Genomic DNA, 19,079 nt, shown 5'->3' on the forward strand with positions numbered 1-19,079 from the left:
GATGGTGATTTTCTGTACTATAACTAGGAACTACATATTTCATTATTTGCAGGCTCTTCAATATTATTAGTATGAGTATTTGCTCTATAAATTACCACCTCTATCCCATACTCCCCCAGACTTAGTAGATGACCTTTGAAAGTTACTATACCCAAAAATGTACTGCTCTGTGGTCAATCTGGCAATGACCCTCTCTGAATTTAGCCAACCTCACATCCTCAGACGACAGACACATAGGCCACCACCAAGCTAGCTTCACAGAGCCACTCAAAGGTTAGATTTCATAGGTAGGAGGCACAGTGGGTCTACAGAACACTGGACTTTAGAGTCAAGAGTGACAGAATTTCAATCCTGCCCCAGACACTTATAACCATGTGACCTTGAGCAAATCACTTAGTCTCTTAGCCTCAGTTTATTCATATGTAAAATAAAGCTAATAACAGCACCTACCTCACAGGGTGCTTGTGAGGATCAAAGGAGATAATGTATGTAAAGTGATCTTCCAAGCTTAAAGCATTATATTAAATGTTAACTATTACTACAGCCATCAAGAATACGTGGTCATAATTACGGCCAAAATTGATTGTTCCTGTGCACAAAGACAACACAGTTTGAAAAACTTGTATGTACCTAAAATGTCTAAGCCCAAGAAAGCAGGGATTTGTCATTTCCTAGAGTGGATGAATAGAAGATAGGGCTGTAGAGGACAGTTACCCGCCTAGGGGCTCAGCAAAAAGGAAGGGGCAACTTCCCACTCAATCTCCTGTATTCTTCAATTAATTACTGAAAATTTTATTCAAACTCAGCTTTTGTTGCTTGTTACAAGGGAAAGGGTTTGGGAAGGATACATACCCGAGTAAAAAACAACCTCTGCTTCACTGTCCTCTTAGTGTTCACACGCTTTTAGAGACGTAAGCACCTGGTGGTACAGTGGATAAAGGGTAGGATAAAGTAGATACAGTAGATAAAGGGTAGGTGGGGTTTACAGCCCATCTCTGACACCTCAGTGTATGAATATTGGTGAGTTGTTTAATCTTCCAACCTCAGACAACTCCTTAAACTATAGACAAGTTGTAATCGGTTGATTTCAAGAGAATCCCCACACCAGTGAAACAGGTCTTTGAAATATTAATATATGTTGATGAACCATCACCACCTGGAAACTAGGGACACTTAGCTATGTATGTTAAAATTTTTGTTACATACCTAAAACTTAAGAGACTTTCAAAAGCCAGAAGGAACCTCAGACATCATCTAGTCTAGAGCTTCTTAAACTTTTTCCACTTGCAACCCCTTCCTTGCTTCTTAAACTGTGGTTGCAACCCATATCTAATCCAACTTGTACCTGAGCAGAAATCCTACCCTACATATATTTCCAATACAAAGTCATCCAGTATCTCACTACTTCCCAAGGCAACCCATTCCACTTTTAGATAGTTCTGTTATTTTTTTCATACTGAGTTGAAATGAGCCTCTAGCCTAGGAACAGAAGCAAAACTACTACTCATGCAATCTCTGCAAAGCTCAGAGAACCAGAGGCTCAAGGGATTCAGAAGCTACAACAGAAATTGGGTATTACTAATTCAAGGAGGTATTTAAGGAATACAGGCAGACATGTTTAAGGTCCTAAAATACCTTATTTACATTGTAATCCTCATTTCAGCAAAACCCTGTAAACTAGAAAGAGGTACCCACTCGCTTAAGATTCCTTATATCACAGGATCACAAGTTTAGAAACTATGGACTTGAAAGATCACCTAAATTGTTTCATCAACTTAGAGATGAGAAAATGAAGGCCCAGAAAGTTGATGATTTGCCCCAGGCCAAACAAGTAATACAAGGCAGAACCAGATTTCAAGTCCAGTTCTTCTTGACTCCAATTCTATTATATTATCCTGCCCTCAGCTACTGTTGTCAAGTGATCTACACAGTTCTAATCTACATGGGAAAATGCAAAAGCGATGTAAAACTAGAGAACAGCTACTGTAAGGGAGACAGGTTGTCTTATATCTGTCAGTGAAAATATTACACAAATAGTACCTACAGCTGGTGGGAAAGGCTGAACAGCTACTAATTTTGCTATTACCAAAAATGGACCATTTCTGAAGGTTTTACTTGAAATTTTGCAATATTTATGAATTTTGCAAAATTCCTAGCAAGGTCTTTGGCAGGGAGAGACAGGATTTTAAATTTCAATTCATTCTCTGGTCCAACACAAGAAAAATTCAAGGGATTATTTTTGGACTAAAACTGTGATTTCATTGGTTCAAGAACTTCTAATGAAGAAACTCTCTCTATCAATGCAGACTGGCTTTGCCAGTCTCATAGAGTTTCCCAAGGCAGGGTTGGCTGCATGTATCAAGAGACTCAAACCCAGGTCTTGTTGACTTGTTGGCCAAATCTTTAACCACTGTGCCTTGCTGCCTATCAGCAAGATAAAATTTCAAAAATCAATTTCATGTAAAGTATAAGGTTCAAAACAAAAATGATGTATTTGAAAAATGAGACCAAGACAGACGAGTTACAGACTTAAACACAGGAGATGATACAAAACTACAAATGACCATGTCTGAACTGGTCTGAAGAACCTCATTCTGATAAAGAACTTATTAGTTACTGAACTAAGACTTTAAAAAAGAAAAACTTCACACTTCTTATTGGAAAGAGGCAGATCACCCTTAAATAATTTTTTTTAAAAAACCATAATTACAAAAAAACTTAGTAAGAGCTCTTAGCTACCTGACAAGACAAATGGGAGGACATTTTTAAAAGTACAAAAACCCTACGTGCTCAGGTTATATACATCAAGTCTTGATCCAACCTTAGAATAGTCTATTTACAATTAAACAGCACCATAATTTCCTCAGCCAGGTTAGTTGTTTTAATCATACCAAAAGAACCGTGGTTTAACATATAAATTCTTTTAAAATAAAACAAAATCCACAAGAGAACTTGTAATCCCTCAAGAGAAAAATAAACTTTTACCTACTGCCATGAATGGCCTAAAAAAATGAACTGAAGTGCAATACATCTGAACTTCTTTCTTCCAACCACGAAGACTAAGGGATGTTGAAGTTCCCTGTGACATGCAAATGAACAAACAAGATGCAATTCTTTAACTGCAGGAGTGTTAATCAAAGTAACGCAGTGCTGGGCTCCATTCCCCAGCATCTAACAATTACTCTTGAAATTAATGCTTCAAACTTCTCTTGAATTCCAGGCTTTGAGCAGACACAATCTTAAGGCAATTAAATAAAAGAGAGATCTGAAATTAGCTCATATTTTTTAAGAAACATTTTACAAATAAGTTATAGATATCTCCTGTCTAGTCATCCTATCATTTTAACACTATTTTCAGGCCATTTAAAATTAATTTCCATTTTGTTGTGAAAGTTAATAAAGCTTATTATTTGAACTGTTTGAAGTTTTGACCTTCTTTTGTCTCCAGTAAAAGGATTTTCCTTCCTCTATTCTTCTTTTTGAGGGATACAAAGTTGAAATAACATGGGACGTTGGCTAACAGTATGTATCAACTCCCTTCCCATTTACAGAATCAATAAGCCCACAATCTCAATCTCTGGCAGCTTGAACTGAGGCCAGGACACACTTCACAGACCAAATGAACCAAAAAGCTTTTTCGGTCCCTCACTCTCATTTCCCAGGTATTTCCTTATACATACATTATCCAAGAAAGTACGATGGAGAAAAATTACCATCCAGCATAACTGGAAATAATGAACAGGGAATTAGGAAGTACTGAAGAAAAGCTTGCTATGTCTAGCGTATGAAGCCAGGCCTCAGTGAACTGTTTTTAGTGCTGGTGTTTAAATGTCAGGAAATCTTTCACACTGAGTAGTTAAAATAAGGAAAGTGCTTTGTAAAGTGTTAAGCACTATAGAAATGTGAGCTATTATCTGATGACTAGGATGAAAAACAGGCACAATTCTCCTCCTAGGCACAGGTGAAATGGGCGGTCCTTACATTCTTCATGCAAGGCAGAGGGAAAAGGTAGAATCATTCCATCCTCCTGTGAGGACATTCGGTTTCACTGTTCCCATGCAGTCCATACAGCCCTGAAACGGAGTCTAGGTCAGGGTATGCAGTAGAATGGCTGGTGTAGCCCTATTCTGATTCTCTTTCCCAAAAAAGATGCCCCTCACGTTGTTCTGTAGGGGAGAACACATACACTTACTTCAAAGCAGTTGTGCATTTGAAGCACGAGCTGCCATGACTACTGATTTTTTTTTCTCCCCCAGACAGGAGTAGCAAAGGTATTAGTGGAGTGGCCTCCTGAGGATAAAGGTGGAAATAGAGGTCAACAATTCAGGAGATATTTCCAGATACCACTGCGGCAGGCAGGAGGACAAAAGAACTGTGAATCAAGTGCAATATAACATAAGAGATTTTACTGTATTTACTAAGTTATTGCCTAGTGCTCCAGAGTCAGTAACAGCATAAGTCTGCCTACCACCAGACTGAAAAAAGGTACCAAAATTGGTTGGTATGAACATAAAAACCTCAACACATGAAAAAAGGGAAAGCAATGCTGAAACACAATGCTAGGAATATTTTTCCCACTTTTTCCCCTTGATGAATGAGTCTGAATAACAGCAGTTAAAATCAGAAAAGAAACATCACAAATACTGCACTTCTGTTGCCGTCAAAAAAAAGCTACATTTGGGGGTAAATTATGCAGTAGGAATTTTTTGAAATAGCTTAATTTGGTTTGCTTAAAAAAACTTATTCTGAATTCAAAAGGTGCTGTTCTTCATGGATAGCTGCTTTATTCATTGTTCAAATCATTTAAACAAAGCCATTTATGTTAGGTTTCTTTTTTTTTTTAATAAATGGTTATTTCATTTGTTGACTCTTGCATTAGAAATGGCAGTCATATGAGTCTCAAAGGCTGGCTCTTTGTGTTTTATTTTTTATGTAGATCTCCATCACAGATGGAATTTTTCATTGGTCATTCCTCAGAACTCACAGGTAAATAAGGGCAGTGAAAATAAATTTCATGCCATAAAGGAGGAAAAACCAAAAGGGAAAACCAGCCGACAAGACCAGTTCAGTTCTCAACTGGTGCTGGATTTTGCAAAGGCTGGCTCACAATAACCTGTACTACATAGTCCTTTGGGATCTTCAATTCTTCCAGTTTCATTTTGTCAGTGAGTGGCCTGCCTGAAAAGAACCAGCGCTGACTACTTGGTTCTACCCCTTCCACTGCATTCAACCTCCTCTTCATGTGGTATACTGTGTCTGTACTACGAGCCACAAGTTTGAGATCTTTGCCTGTGGAAAGACGTAAACGGAGTTGACATTCATATCCAGAATTCGGTGCTGGATCAGGAATATCCAGAGTCTCTATGTCACTCTTTTCTTCTATCATGTTGATTGGTGGGGCCAAGCAATAGACTGGAAGCTGATATCTGTTTCCCAGTTCATCATAACACTCCGTAAGGGCACCTTCAAAAGGAGGAAAAAAGCAACAGTGATCTGAATTAATTCATTGTGATATATACTTTGGGAAATTTCCAAGTCACCTGTTAGTGTCTTCTGTAGGCAATATAATATAAAGTTGAGGTGTCAGCTTGCTAGCTGATTAGCAATGATAAGTAAAAACCAGCAAGGTTAATTATTATTATCTAGTTTTCAATTCAATTTGAAAGTACGCATTAAGCATCCGTATTCAAGCTGCCGTTCTTGGGGGTGGGGAGGATCGGTGGTGACAGGCAACACTTGAACCTTATTCTCATCATAATTGGCTCAAAGAGGGAATGACATACATATAGAGTTGGGTATAGAAATGTATCTTACCTTATAGGGAAGTAGGAAGGGAAAGGGATAAAAGGAGGGACAGGGAATGACAAAAGGGAAGGCAGATTAAAGAAGGCAGAGGTCAGAAGCAAAACAGACTTTTGAGGAGGGACAGGATAAAAAGAGAAAGAAGGATAAACAGGGAAAAATAGAATGCAGGGAAATACACAGTAATTATAACTGTGATCGTGAATGGGATGAACTCACCCATAAAATGGAAGTGGATAGCAGAATGGATTAAAAACCAGAATCCAACAACACATTGTTTATAAGAAACACACTTGAAATAGAGATACATATAGAGTAAGGGGGTGGACCAGAATCTATGATGCTTCAACTGGGGTAAAAAAAAAAAGCAGTGGTAGCAATCTTGATCTCAGACAAAGCAAAAGCAGAAGTAGACCTAATTAAAAGAGATAAGCAAGGAAACTATATTTTGCAAAAAAGTTATAACAGACAATGAATATCAATACTGAACATATATGGACCAAATGGTACACCATCCAAATTCTTAAAGGAAAAGTTATATGAGTTATGGGAGGAAATAAACAGTAAAACTATACTACTAGAGGACTTCAACACTCCCCTCTCAGAACTAGATAAATCTAACCACAAAATAAACAAACAATAAGTTAAGAACACAAATAGAATTTTAGAAAAGTCAGATATAATAGACCTCTGGAGAAAATGAATGGAAATAGAAAGGAAGATATCTTTTTCTCAGCTGTAAATGGCATTTTCACAAACATTTAACATGTATAAAAGCCTTACAGTCAAAAGTAGAAGCAGAAATAATAAATGCATCCTTTTTAGAACATAATGCAATAAAAATTATATTCAATAAAGAGCTATGGAAACAAAGATTGAAAATTAATTGGAAACTTTGAGTGAGTCAAAGAACAAATTATAGAAACAAGAATTTCATTAAAAAGAATGACAACAATGAGAGAACATGCCAAAATTTTCGAGATGCAACCAATGCAGGGAAAATGTATCTCTCTACATGCTGACATCAAGAAAACGCTCTAAGAAAAAGCAGATCAATGAACTGGGCATGCAACTAAAAATGCTAGAAAAAGAACAAATTTAAAATCCCCAATGAAACACCAAGTTGGAAATGCTGAAAATCAAAGGAGAGATTAATAAAACCATTAACTGAGAAAACCACTGAACTAATAAATAAAATGAGGAACTAGTTTTATGAAAATACCTATGAAATAGACAAACTACTGGTTAACTGGATTTCAAAAAAGAAAATCAAATTACCAGTATTAAAAATGGAATTAATAAGAGCTATTTTGTCCAATTACATGCCAATAAATCTAACAATCTAAGTGAACTGGATGAATATTTATAAAAATATAAATTTTTAAGACTAACAGAAGACAGAGTATTTAAATAACCCTACCTTAGAAAAAAAAACTGAACAACTTATCAATGAACACCCTAAGAAAAAATCCCCAGGACCAGATGGATTCACAAGTGAATTCCACCAGACATTTAAATCACATTCCAATACTACATAAACTATTTGCAAAAACAGGCGGAGTCCTACCCAAACTCCTTTTACAACACGAATGTAGTACTGATACCTAAGTCAGGAAGAACAAAAACAGAAAAAGAAAACTATAGACCAATTTCCCTAACGAATACTGATACAAAAATTTTAGGAGATTACAGCAATATATCACAAAGATCATAAACTATAATCAAGTGGGATTTATATCAGAAATGCAGGGCTGGTTCAATATTAGGAAAACTACAAGCATAATGGACCATAAGTCAATAATGCAACCAACAAAAATCATAATTATTTCAATGAATTCAGAAAAGCTTTTGATAAAATACAACACTCATTCCTATTAAAAATGTGAGAAAGCACAGGAATCAGTGGAGTTTTCCTTGAAATGACAAATAGTATCTATCTAAAACCATCAGCAAGCATTATTTGTAACAGGCATGCAGGAGAAAACTTTCTAAGATAAAGGGTGAATAAGGATGTCCTTATCAACACTATAATTCAATATTGTACTATAAATGCTAGCTATGGCAATTAGACAATAAGAAGAAATTGAAGGAATTAGAAGAGGCAATGAGGAAACAAAACTATCATTCTTTACAAATAATACGATGGTATCCTTAAAGAATCCTAGAGAATCAACTGAAAAACTAGCTGAAATAATTAACAACTTCAGCAAAGTTACAGGATATGTAATAAACCCAATATAAATCACTAGCATTTCTATATATCACCAACAAAGTCCAGCAGGAAGACATAAAAAGAAAGAAAGAAAGATTCCATTTAAAATAACTGCAGATAATATAAAACACTTGGGAATCTACCTGCCAAGACAAACCCAGGAATTCTATGAATACAATTATAAAACACTTTTCACACAAAGAAAGTCAGATCTAAACAACTGGAAAAATATTAATTGCTCTTGGGTAGGCCAAGCCAATATAATAAAAATGGCAACACCACCTAAAAAATTTACTTATTCAGTGCCATACCAATCAAACTACAAAAAATTTATTTTAGAAAAAACAACAAAATTCATTTGGAAGAACAAAAGATCAAGAATATCAGGGGCATTCATGAAAAAAAAATGTGAAGGAAAGCAGCCTACCAGTACCAGATCTCAAACTGTTATACAGTGGTAATCATCAAAACAATGTGATACTGGCTAAGTAATAGAGTGGCGGATCAGTAGAACAGAATAGGTACACGACATACAGTAGTTAATGACTATGGGAATCTAGTTTGATAAACTCAAAGACCCAAGGCTTTTGGAACAAGAACTCAACTCACTGACAAAAATTGCTGGGAAAATTGGAAAGCAGTTCGGCAGAAACCAGGTATAGAGACCAATGTCTTACATCGTATACCAAGATAATGTCAAAATGGGTACACAATTTAGACATAAAGAGTGATGATATAAATAAGGAGAGCTAGGAGTAGTTTACCACCTGTTTACCACCTATGGATAAGGGAAGAGTTTATGACCAAAGAAGAAATAGCATTATGAGATGTAAAATGGATAATTTTGATTATATTAAATTAAAATGGTTTTGAATAAGCAAAACCAATGCAACCAAGATTAGAAGAAATGCAGAAAGCTGGGAAAATTTTTTTACAAGTGTCTATGATAAAGGCCTCATTTCTCAAATATATAGAGAACTAAGTCAAATGTATAAGAACAGAAGTCATTCCACAATCAATAAATGATCAACAGATATGAACAGGCTATTTTCAGAAGAAGAAATCAAAGCTATCTATAGTGATGAAAAAATGCTCTAAATAAGTACTGGTTAGAGAAATGCAAATTAAAACAATGCTGAGCTACCACCTCACACCTGTTAAGATTGGCTAATATAACAAAAAAAGCAAAATAACAAATATTGGAGGGGATATGGGAAAACTGGGACACTAACACACTACTGGTGGAATTGTGAACTGGGTTCAACAATTCTGGAGAGCAATTTGGAACTATGCCCAAAGGGCTATAAAACTGCATGCTTTTTCTACCAGCAATCTCTCTACTACATGTGTATCTCAAAGAGATAAAAAAAAAAGGGGTGGGGGAACCAGGAGAAGGATCTATTTATAGCAGCTCATTTTGTGGTGGCAAAAACGTGGAAATTGAAGGGATATCCATCAATTAAGGAATGGCTAAACAAGTTGTGGAATATGATTGTAATGAATACTACTGTGCTATAAGAAATGAACATGATAATTTCAGAAAAAACTTGGAAAGACTTAGATGAACTGATGCAGAGTAAAGTGAGCAGAACCAGGAGAACACTGTAACAGCAATACTGCACAATGATCAACTCTGAAAGACTTAACAATTCAAAGATCCAATACGATTCCAAAAGACTTATGATGAAAAATGTTATCCATCTCCGGAGAAAGAACTGATGGGAATATGAATGCAGACTGAAGCACTTTTTCTTTAACCCTATTTATCTTGGTTTTTTGGTCTGTTTTCTTTTGCAACAAGGCTAAATGGAAACATGTTTTGCATGACTGCACATGTATAATTTATATCAAATTTCTTGCCCTCTGAAGGAGTACGGGGGAAGGGAGGAAGAAAATTTGAAACTCAAAATTTAACAAAACAAATGTTAAAAAAATTATGTGTAATTCAAATTGCAAAAGAAAAGTTCTGAAAACTATGAATACAAACAAAAACAACAATACGGTCCTTATTTTCAAGGGCTGTAGGATCTACTAAAGTCAAGACAATATATATGCATATACACAAAAATATAAAGAGAGGTAAAGTGTGATAGGGACAATGAAAATATCTATACAAAATGCTCTAGCAAGATCTGAGAAGAAAATATGTTTACTCTGGTGAATTCAGGGAGGCTTCATGCGGAAGTGGTTCCTGACTTGAACTCTGAAGGGAAAGATATATTTCAACAGGTAGAGATGAGAAGGTATGCCAAGTACATGATTACATAAAGGCAAGAGATCACAAATCAGCAAGCAACTCGACCTATAGTTTTATCTGAGCTTCTGGATTTTTTCCTACTAAATCATTTTAGGTCATATTTCAGAAATAATTCATATTTATGTAAAAGTTCAGTGGAGGAGCTAAAAGGACACTAACTGTGCAAATCTCCCAATTTTATTGTTAGAATCAATTTTAAAAGGGTATCCAAATTGTAAGGACTGAAACTACATTTATTTTTAAAAATTAACCCTAAGCAGCCACAACACTTATAATTAAAGTATTTACATATCCTGCACTACTAGAAGAGGAGATATGTTATGTTGTAAAAAGCACAGGACTAAAAGTCAGAAAACCTGGGTTTCCAGTCTGAGCTCTGCCACTGTATAACCTTGGGCAAGTCAGTCAAATTTTCAATTGTCCCATTTGTCAAATTAAAAAGGTGGAGACTAGATGACTTCTAAGGATGAAGAGGAAATAAACCATTTAAAGTTCTATGATAGCTAGCCTATATGTCCTTTGATCCTTACAGATGAGAAGATTCCCAGATGTCTTCTACCTGATGCAGAGTAAAAGAGTATTAATCACATCACACTTACAAAAGTGATGTTTCTCCTAAAGCTAATTAACAAACAAGATTAACAGGATGGCAAGGGGTAGGGGGTACGTGAGGAAATGAGGTAAATAAATTTAGGTTTCTGACTAGCTAGCTCAGAAAACATAAATTGTTCTACTGAATTATTAATTGCTAATTTCAAGTTAAAGTTCAACAACATATTATTAAGGACCATTTCCTTTCGGAATGGAAATGATTTTGCTCTAATGAGCTTTTTGATGTAATGATACTCACTGTGATGAGACAGGACCTTGCCCAGACTTCAACTTGAACACCAGACTGTCAGTAGTGGTTTGGTTCTTAAAACTATTATATAAAACCACAGTCTTTAAGTATAAATATTTAGGCAGATTTCCTCTGTGCAGATCAGAGACTTTTAGGGGGAAATAGAAGGCCAATAAACATATAAGCTATAAAATGTGTTTCTACAATTATTGTGTAGAGTGGCATAGGTATAGAGGTATAGGATCCCCACACAATCCTTGTTAGGGTCTACATTACTTGGAGTTAGAGTATACAGAGGCTCTTATCTTTAGTTAACTATTTAGTGTTAGAAAGGAAACAGCAAAAGTTATTAATGTATGCTTTTATCAATGTAAATCAGTCAATGAAAATCAGCAACTTGTTTAACTTTCAGTCTTAGAGAACTGATCCAAGGTACTGAAAAACTGCCTGAGTTGTCCAGGGATAACTGGGCAGCTAGGTGGCACAGTGGATAGAGCGGCACGGAGTCAGGAAGACTCAAGTTCAAATTCAGCTTCAGATACTTACTAGTTATGTGAACCTGGGCAAGTCACAATCCTGTGTGCCTCAGTTTTCACATCTGTAAAATGAGCTGGAGAAGGAAATGGCAAATCACTCCAGTATCTTTGGAAAGAAAACCCCAAAAGGTGTCATGAAGAGTCAGTTAAGACTTAACAACAACACGCTGGAGCCAGCTCAAACTGATCTGTGGGGATTGTTAAATTTTCCGTGTCAGAACTTATACATCAGAAATCAGCAAATCTACAAATCATGGACTGTTTTGTTGATTGTTTAGATTTAAGAAAGTGATGGAATATATGTTAATAATGAAGATTAGCTTAAAAACGTGCCATGTATACATTTTGTTCCTGAAGAGAGCCAGTTGTTAAAACATTTACCATTATACCCCTGGGCCCATCCATTATCATACAGACAGTATTGTGTCAAAAGGCAGGAACTGAACCCAGGTCCTTTCTGACTCAAATACTGGTCCTCTACGAACTATATAACACTGACTCAGTCCATTAGGATATAGAACATCTGAAATGGAATTAGATTATGAGTTCAAACAAGCTCTAAAGGCCAGCAATCAATATTGTGAGAGTTAAATCCGATTTAGCTAACCTTTCCAGATGGTTCACTGAATGGGTCAGGATAGCAGCAAAAAGATCACGTGACAAGCTTTACATTCTGGCCCTGATCTCCATTCACCTGTTCTATGTGTTTGGAAGCATTATTCAAGCTGTAACATTTCTGACCTATTAATCCCTGGTTATGACACCATGGAAATGAATCTACTTCAAAAAATTATCATCAGACATTGACCCCTGCACAACAGGAATCCATATATTACATTTATTCTCTGTTCCTATGAACTTACATAGGCTATTTGTACATACATTATAATTTATAAACTAAGAACACTGGATCATAGCTTAAAAGGTAGACGCTTTCTCAGAGGTCATTTGAATAGGCCCTTCATTTTACAGATGATACCAGTCAGATTCTTTGTTTTACGGTCACACACTGCACCTGCAAGTCTAGTCAGCTATTTTACTCCTGGTTATAAGGGGAGGTGGAACAGAAAAAAAGTACATAGAGGTCAGTGCAAATTCAATATCAGAAAATTGAGTCAAAGCACATATCTCAATGTCATGGGTCATAAGCATCAACTTAATGCATGTAAAGCATTTTGAAAACTTTAAAGTATTATTTAAGTCGCAGTATTATCTCACTGAATCTTCACAATAACCTTCTGAACTAAATATTATTCCCATTTTTATAGAGAAGGAAACTAGGGCTTAAAGGTTAAGTGACTTGCCTGTGATCACATAGGCAGTATGTGCCAGAGGCAGAACATTCCATTACAGCTTCCTCAGATCAAGGGTCAGGAAATTTGAATTCTAATCCCAGTTTTCCTACTAACAAGCTGTATCACCTCCATCAAGTCTTTTCACCAGTTTGGGCCTTATCTATAAAATGAGAGGCTGAACCAATCTCCTCTGGCCATTAGGTGGCATAGTAGATAGCCAGATGTAGAATCAGGAAGATAAGAGTTCAAATCCAGCTGAATGACCCTGGGCAAGTCGCTTAATCTCTAAGTTTCCTTATCCGTAAAATGGGGCTAATAATAGCAGCAACTACTTCCTAGGATTGTTGTAAGGATAAATGAGATAATATTTAAAAAGTGTTTTGCAAATCCTAAAATGTTATGTAAATGTTAGTGATCATAGGTCATCATTTCTCTGGTCACTGAATGGAAAGTTAAATCATTTATTTGATTTTCTAGTTCTGGTTGTAATGATTAACATTACCAGTGTGACACAGTGACTGCTGTCAAATAAATTCTCAGTCTTAGCTAGCAAAATAAGCATGGGAAGTCACTGTTGCATATTTTCTTCAGACAATATGCATGTGCAAATAGATGAGTGCTATACCTAGCTCAATATCAAATCAGTGTTTCTTAAGGAAAGGTATCTGCTGTACTAACCACTGCGTATCCTAAGATGGACGCTTTAGCTTTGGGTTATTCACTTGTTTATTCATTAAATACATTTCATTCAATCAATCAATTTTCATTTATATTGCTTACTCCCAAGAGAACTGCTGGGGACACAAATGCAAATGTCAAACAGTCTCTGTCACCAAGGAAGTGCTTTTACAGATTCTAAAACACTTCTTCACGTAGGACAGGTCAGTGATGCCGCTTCTTCTCGTGGCCCTATATGTCAGACCTGGGTTTTTAAGCCTAAAGTGCAGTAAGAGAGTCTGAATGGGAACTTTCAGGTATAGACAAGTTGTCAAAAATGATTACTACAACTCTCTCACCTTCAAGTAACTTTTCAGGACAGGCAGGGCTGAAGTCTGGAAGTCAGCTACTAGAAAATTTTTGTCACTCAAGAATCTTCATATTTGGATATTTGTATTACAATGTTAGTAATTTAGTAATGCGCTATTACTTGTTACTATTCTCTATCATTTGGCCGTAATATAACTTGGATTTCAAATATTTCAGTTTCAGATTAAAATCTAAAGTAACTAAAAGTAGGGAAAGTTAGAGAATCACAGGTAAACAAAAATGCATAAATTTCATCTTAAGACTATAGTTTACCTTCTCCCTCAAATTAAATATTTATAACCATAAAGTACCCTCTAGGGTCTGTATAAGACAAACCAATTCCTATAGTTTCTTCAAGTCAATTGTTGAGTATCACCCTTTAGAATCTTTTAGGGCCATAATATATAGTCCTTATCTATCTATCTATCTATCTATCTATCTATCTATCTACCTACCTACCCACCCTAAACCTCTACTGTCTGTCTCTGTCTCCAAATCTCTCCAGTAGCATAGTAGCAAAACGGCATCTCTTTTAAACTCCCCAGGAGAATTCAAGGAGCATGAGAAAGTGATCCCCTGTTCGTACTCAACTCAACAAAGCAATGATAACACCCCTCAGTAGCACCCAAGTAAATATGATGCACCCACTGTGTGAAGAACACTGCAGCAGGCATTGTGAAAGGATGTAACAGATGTGAGACATCATTCCTGCTTTCTGAAAGCTTACAGACTGGGTGAGCTGCCATAACACAGGGCCACTAAATCTTAAGAGCACTTCAGAAAAGTGATACGTAAATAAGGGGCAACTAATCTAGTACAAACTACAAGGGTAGACAGCAAGGAAATGAAGAGTTAGGGGGAATTCCTAGAGGAAGTGAATTATGGATGGCCTTTCAGAAAAAGGAAGAGAATATAGTGACAACAAAGGGGAAAAAGAACATTCTAAGCACGGGGAGTGACATGAAGACAGGTAAGCAACTCATATATAACTGACAGCAAGCAGTTTTAGTAGGATGGAATGAAAAATTTATGCTGTGGAGTAACAAGAAATGAAATGAGATGGTGGAGAGCCACAAGGGTAAGGCTGAAGAATTTGGATTTGATATAAGAGCACACTACTTTAAGTTACTCAACATAACGAAACAGGATTTTTAAGATTTTTATCAGCTTTCTGTAAAAGACAACATGGACCAGTGAAGACAGGGCTGGTACAGGGGCAAAGAAAGACATAGTTTTAAATCCTACCTCTGACACATAATGTATGACAGCTTACAAGTCATTTAGCCTCTTAGGGCCCTTGCCAATTCTCTAAGATTATACGACACAGGTAAGATGCTGCCAGTATCAGTAAGCAAAGAAAGAGGTCTGAGAGGACTTCAGAAAATTAGCAAGGGCTTGATGATAGATTAAGTATGGCACTAGCAACTGAAATAAAAAAAGAATCTTCAGCTTAAGGTTGCTGAAGAGTGAAGGAATCACTGATCATTTTTAACAGTTTAGGATCAAAAGATAATTTAGCTTTGCTTTAAAATTAATTCTTAGAATTACCTGAAATAGAGACAATTGAAGAAACAAGTCATACGTAACAGAAAACAACAAAAAAGCAGGTATAGAAAGAGGCCAAGGTCAGGTCTGAGGCAATAGATGCATGACTTGTAGTTATAACCATGTGATCCAATGGTGTTCCTGAGGTTAGTATACCGGGAGAAAAGTCCAGTGTCAAGGTCCTGGGACTAAGTCCTTGGGGCACGTCCACAGATAGAGGTGGCTATGTGAGTCTGTGGATACAGCACTAATTCTAGAGTTGGAAGGCCCAACTTCACATCCAGACAAAGACAGTTACTAGCTGTGTGATGCCAAGCAGGCCATTTAACGTCAGTCTGCCTCAATTTCCCCATCTGTAAAATGGGAGTAATAATAGTGAGGATAAAATTAGATAATATTTATAAAGCATTATATAAAATGCAAGTCAGAAAATGGGTAGGAGGAGAAGTACAGAAAAAAAGACTGAAAAAGAACAAACTAAAGGGAAGCAGGAAAATAGAGTAAAAAAAAGAATATCAAAACAGAAACAAAAGATTACAAGAAGGAAAAGATGTTCACGAGAGTTAAAGAGTTGGTAGCATAAATGTTTGCTAATTATGACAATGATAAGTAAAGAAAGAAGAAACCAAGAGGCCATTAAAACCACCCTGAAGGTTGCCACTGATATTCTTAAAGAATTACGTTTCTGCAGAAAGGTGAGGTTGAGAGCTAGAGCCTATCAGGAGGAAATGGCCCAGGGGAAGAAGAGTAAAGGTTTGACTAAGAGTAACTCACATGTTTAAGAGGAAGGAAGGAAGGAAGGAAGGAAGGAAGGAAGGAAGGAAGGAAGGAAGGAAGGAAGGAAGGAAGGAAGGAAGGAAGGAAGGAAGGAAGGAAGGGGGAGGGAGGGAGGGAGGGAGGGAGGGAGGGAGGGAGGAGGGAGGGAGGGAGGGAGGGAGGGAGGAAGAAAGGAAGGAAGGGAGGAAGGGAGGGAGGAAGAAAGGAAGGAAGGGAGGAGGGAGGGAGGAAGAAAGGAAGGAAGGGAGGGAGAAGGGGGGAGAGGGAGAGAGAGGGACAGAGGGAGTGAGGGGGGGAGAGGGAGTGGGGGGGAGAGAGGGAGAGAGAGAGAGAGAGAGAGAGAGAGAGAGAGAGAGAGAGAGAGAGATCCTAGACTTGACAATGACATAGTGAGCTATCTTTCTTACCTATCTTCTCTTGACTAGCATCACATTAGTAATACCATATCAACCTTTGCAATTTAGAAAAAGGATGCAATGACACCCTATCTGTCACCAGGGGGCAATCTACAACAACTCAGCCCAACTCCAGCTACCAAAGTTACACACTACAGATCAACCTAATCACAGTGTCACACTCTAGGTTCTTGCCTCTTTTCTTACACATCTACGCCTGACTTAAAAGTTTTAACAGGGGCAGATGGTATCTAAAGTTGTCATTTCAGATTGTCCCTCTGCCACTGTCTCCAAAGGCGAGGGAGAACCTCAAGAGTCTCATTACTGGTAACTGGCTGTCTTTATGTTCTCATTTCAAGTATAATTTGTCTAAATTGTTTTATCTTTCACTTAGATGTGTGGCCCCAAAAGTTCTTTTTCCTCAAGGAATAGTTTTACATGATTATTCTTAATGACTTCAAAATATTTCACTATGAAGTTATAAACAAAATTAAAATAGTTGCCAAATAATAAAAATAGCCCATCTGAAGGTTCCATCTGAAATCTACTCATCCTGCCATGAATCATTTCCCTGAATGATGTTTCTTTTCAAATATTCAAAAGTTGTAGTCAAACCATGTGTCTCCTTCAAGCGCTCCTTCCTGTGATCAACATTTTCTGACAATTTTATTAAGTGAACTTGGCATATTAATTATATAACAGTAGGTTAAAACTATCACCTGGGGTAGATTATCAATAAGATACATTAAAAAATATTTGATGCTGCCCTACATATTTAATCACTCTACCCAAGGCTGATGAACAAGATATTCTTGCAATGTAATTTCTAAACAAATCTATAGGACATACAATGTAGGATTCACGCTTCCCCCTTACCTACAGCAAATCAAAGCCCCCAGAGGGAAAAGACTGACACCAAGGCAGAAATGGGTTGGATGTGACTGATAACAGGATAAGCAAAAGTGCAAATAAATGAGATCATAAAAATGATCACAGTGCACTAGATTTACAGTCCCTAAAGCTGAGTGTTCTGTCTTTAACAAACCAAAGGATGTATTTACTCCTTGTCTGGCACAGTTATCAACAGGAATAGATCAGAAAAGTCTACTGTGTCTCAACTTGCTATTTCTCTGTACTAAAACCTATCCTGATCTGCCCACTCAATACCTCTAACTGAAAGGTATCAAAGGATTACAAATTTAGGCTTGAAGGGACCTTAGAAGTCATCTAGGCTAGTGCTGTCAAACTCAAATAGAAATAGATTTTTACCAGCTACATATGAACTTAGAAAACCACAAATTAACATTAGCTATTTTTTATGGTATTTTCATTTATTTTATTAAATATTTCCCAATTACATTTTAATCTGGTTCAGGGCCACAGGGAAGTCAAGGTGGGAATTTGACACCACTGATCTAGTATAACTCTCTCATTTTATAGATGGAGAGACTAAGAACCAGAAAGGTAAAATGACGTATCCACAGTCACTAGGAAGTAAAGGAAGAGCTGGGAGTCAAAGTCATGTTCTTACACTATAAATTTATTACACCTTTCATCTCTCCCCATCATCAACATTATCCTCCCAGTCCTATCCCTAGGAGACATCCTGGATTCTTCACTTGTCATCAACACTATCCTCCCAATCGACATCCTGGATTCTTCACTATCTCTTATCCCCTCTCCCTTCATATCCAAACTGTGGCCAAAGACCATTGATTTCACTTCTGCAACATCTCTCAAATATGACCCACTCTCTCTTCTGACACTGCCACCACTCTAGTGCAGGCCCCCATCACTTCACTCCTGGATTATTGTAATAGTCCGCTGGGGGTCTGCCTGCTTTAAGTTTCTCCCCCACTCCAATCCACCCTCCACTCAGCCTCTAAAATGATTTTCCTAAAGCGCAGGTCCGACCATGTCACTCCCCCTCCTCCACCCCAATATGCTCTAGCGGCTTCCTATTGCCTCCAGGATAAAAAAACAAAATGCTCTGTTTGGCATTCAAGGACCTTCATAACCCAGCCTCATCCTACCTTTCTAGTTGACACTGGCTTCCAAGCTGTTCCATGAACAAGACACTCTAGTTCTTGGCTCTGAGCATTTTCTTTGTTTCTCATCCTGCAACACTCTCCTCCCCCTGTTCTACTTGTTGACTTCCCTGGTTTCCTTTAAGTCCCAACTAAAATCTCATCTTCTACAGAAAGCCTTTCCCAATCCCTCTTAATTCCAGCGTCTCTCCTCTGTTAACTACCTCCAATTTATACGGTATATAGCTTGTTTGTACATATGTTTGCTCCTTGTCTCCAATATCATATTGTGAGCTCTCTGAGGACAGGGACTGTCTTTTGTCTCTTTCTGTGCACAATGCCTAGCACATAGTAGGTGCTTAATCC

At 37.1% G+C, this 19,079-nt stretch overlaps 1 protein-coding gene across 3 annotated transcripts in view; it reads right to left on the reverse strand.

Moving 5' to 3' along the window:
• Positions 1–4,391: 4,391 nt before the first annotated feature.
• The window catches only part of UBTD2 (ubiquitin domain containing 2), a 61,626-nt gene continuing 46,938 nt past the window's right edge, over positions 4,392–19,079 (reverse strand). For all 3 annotated transcript variants that reach the window (XM_078150549.1, XM_020992405.2, XM_078150548.1), the window contains exon 3: positions 4,392–5,463. In XM_078150549.1, the coding sequence (XP_078006675.1) occupies positions 5,066–5,463 (398 nt within the window). In that variant the 3' untranslated portion in view covers positions 4,392–5,065. The remainder of the gene's footprint in view (positions 5,464–19,079) is intronic.

Source organism: Phascolarctos cinereus, unplaced genomic scaffold, assembly GCF_003287225.1.
Source record: "Phascolarctos cinereus isolate Bilbo 61053 unplaced genomic scaffold, phaCin_HiC Scaffold_2;HRSCAF=192, whole genome shotgun sequence".
NCBI classification, from domain to species: Eukaryota; Metazoa; Chordata; class Mammalia; order Diprotodontia; family Phascolarctidae; genus Phascolarctos; species Phascolarctos cinereus.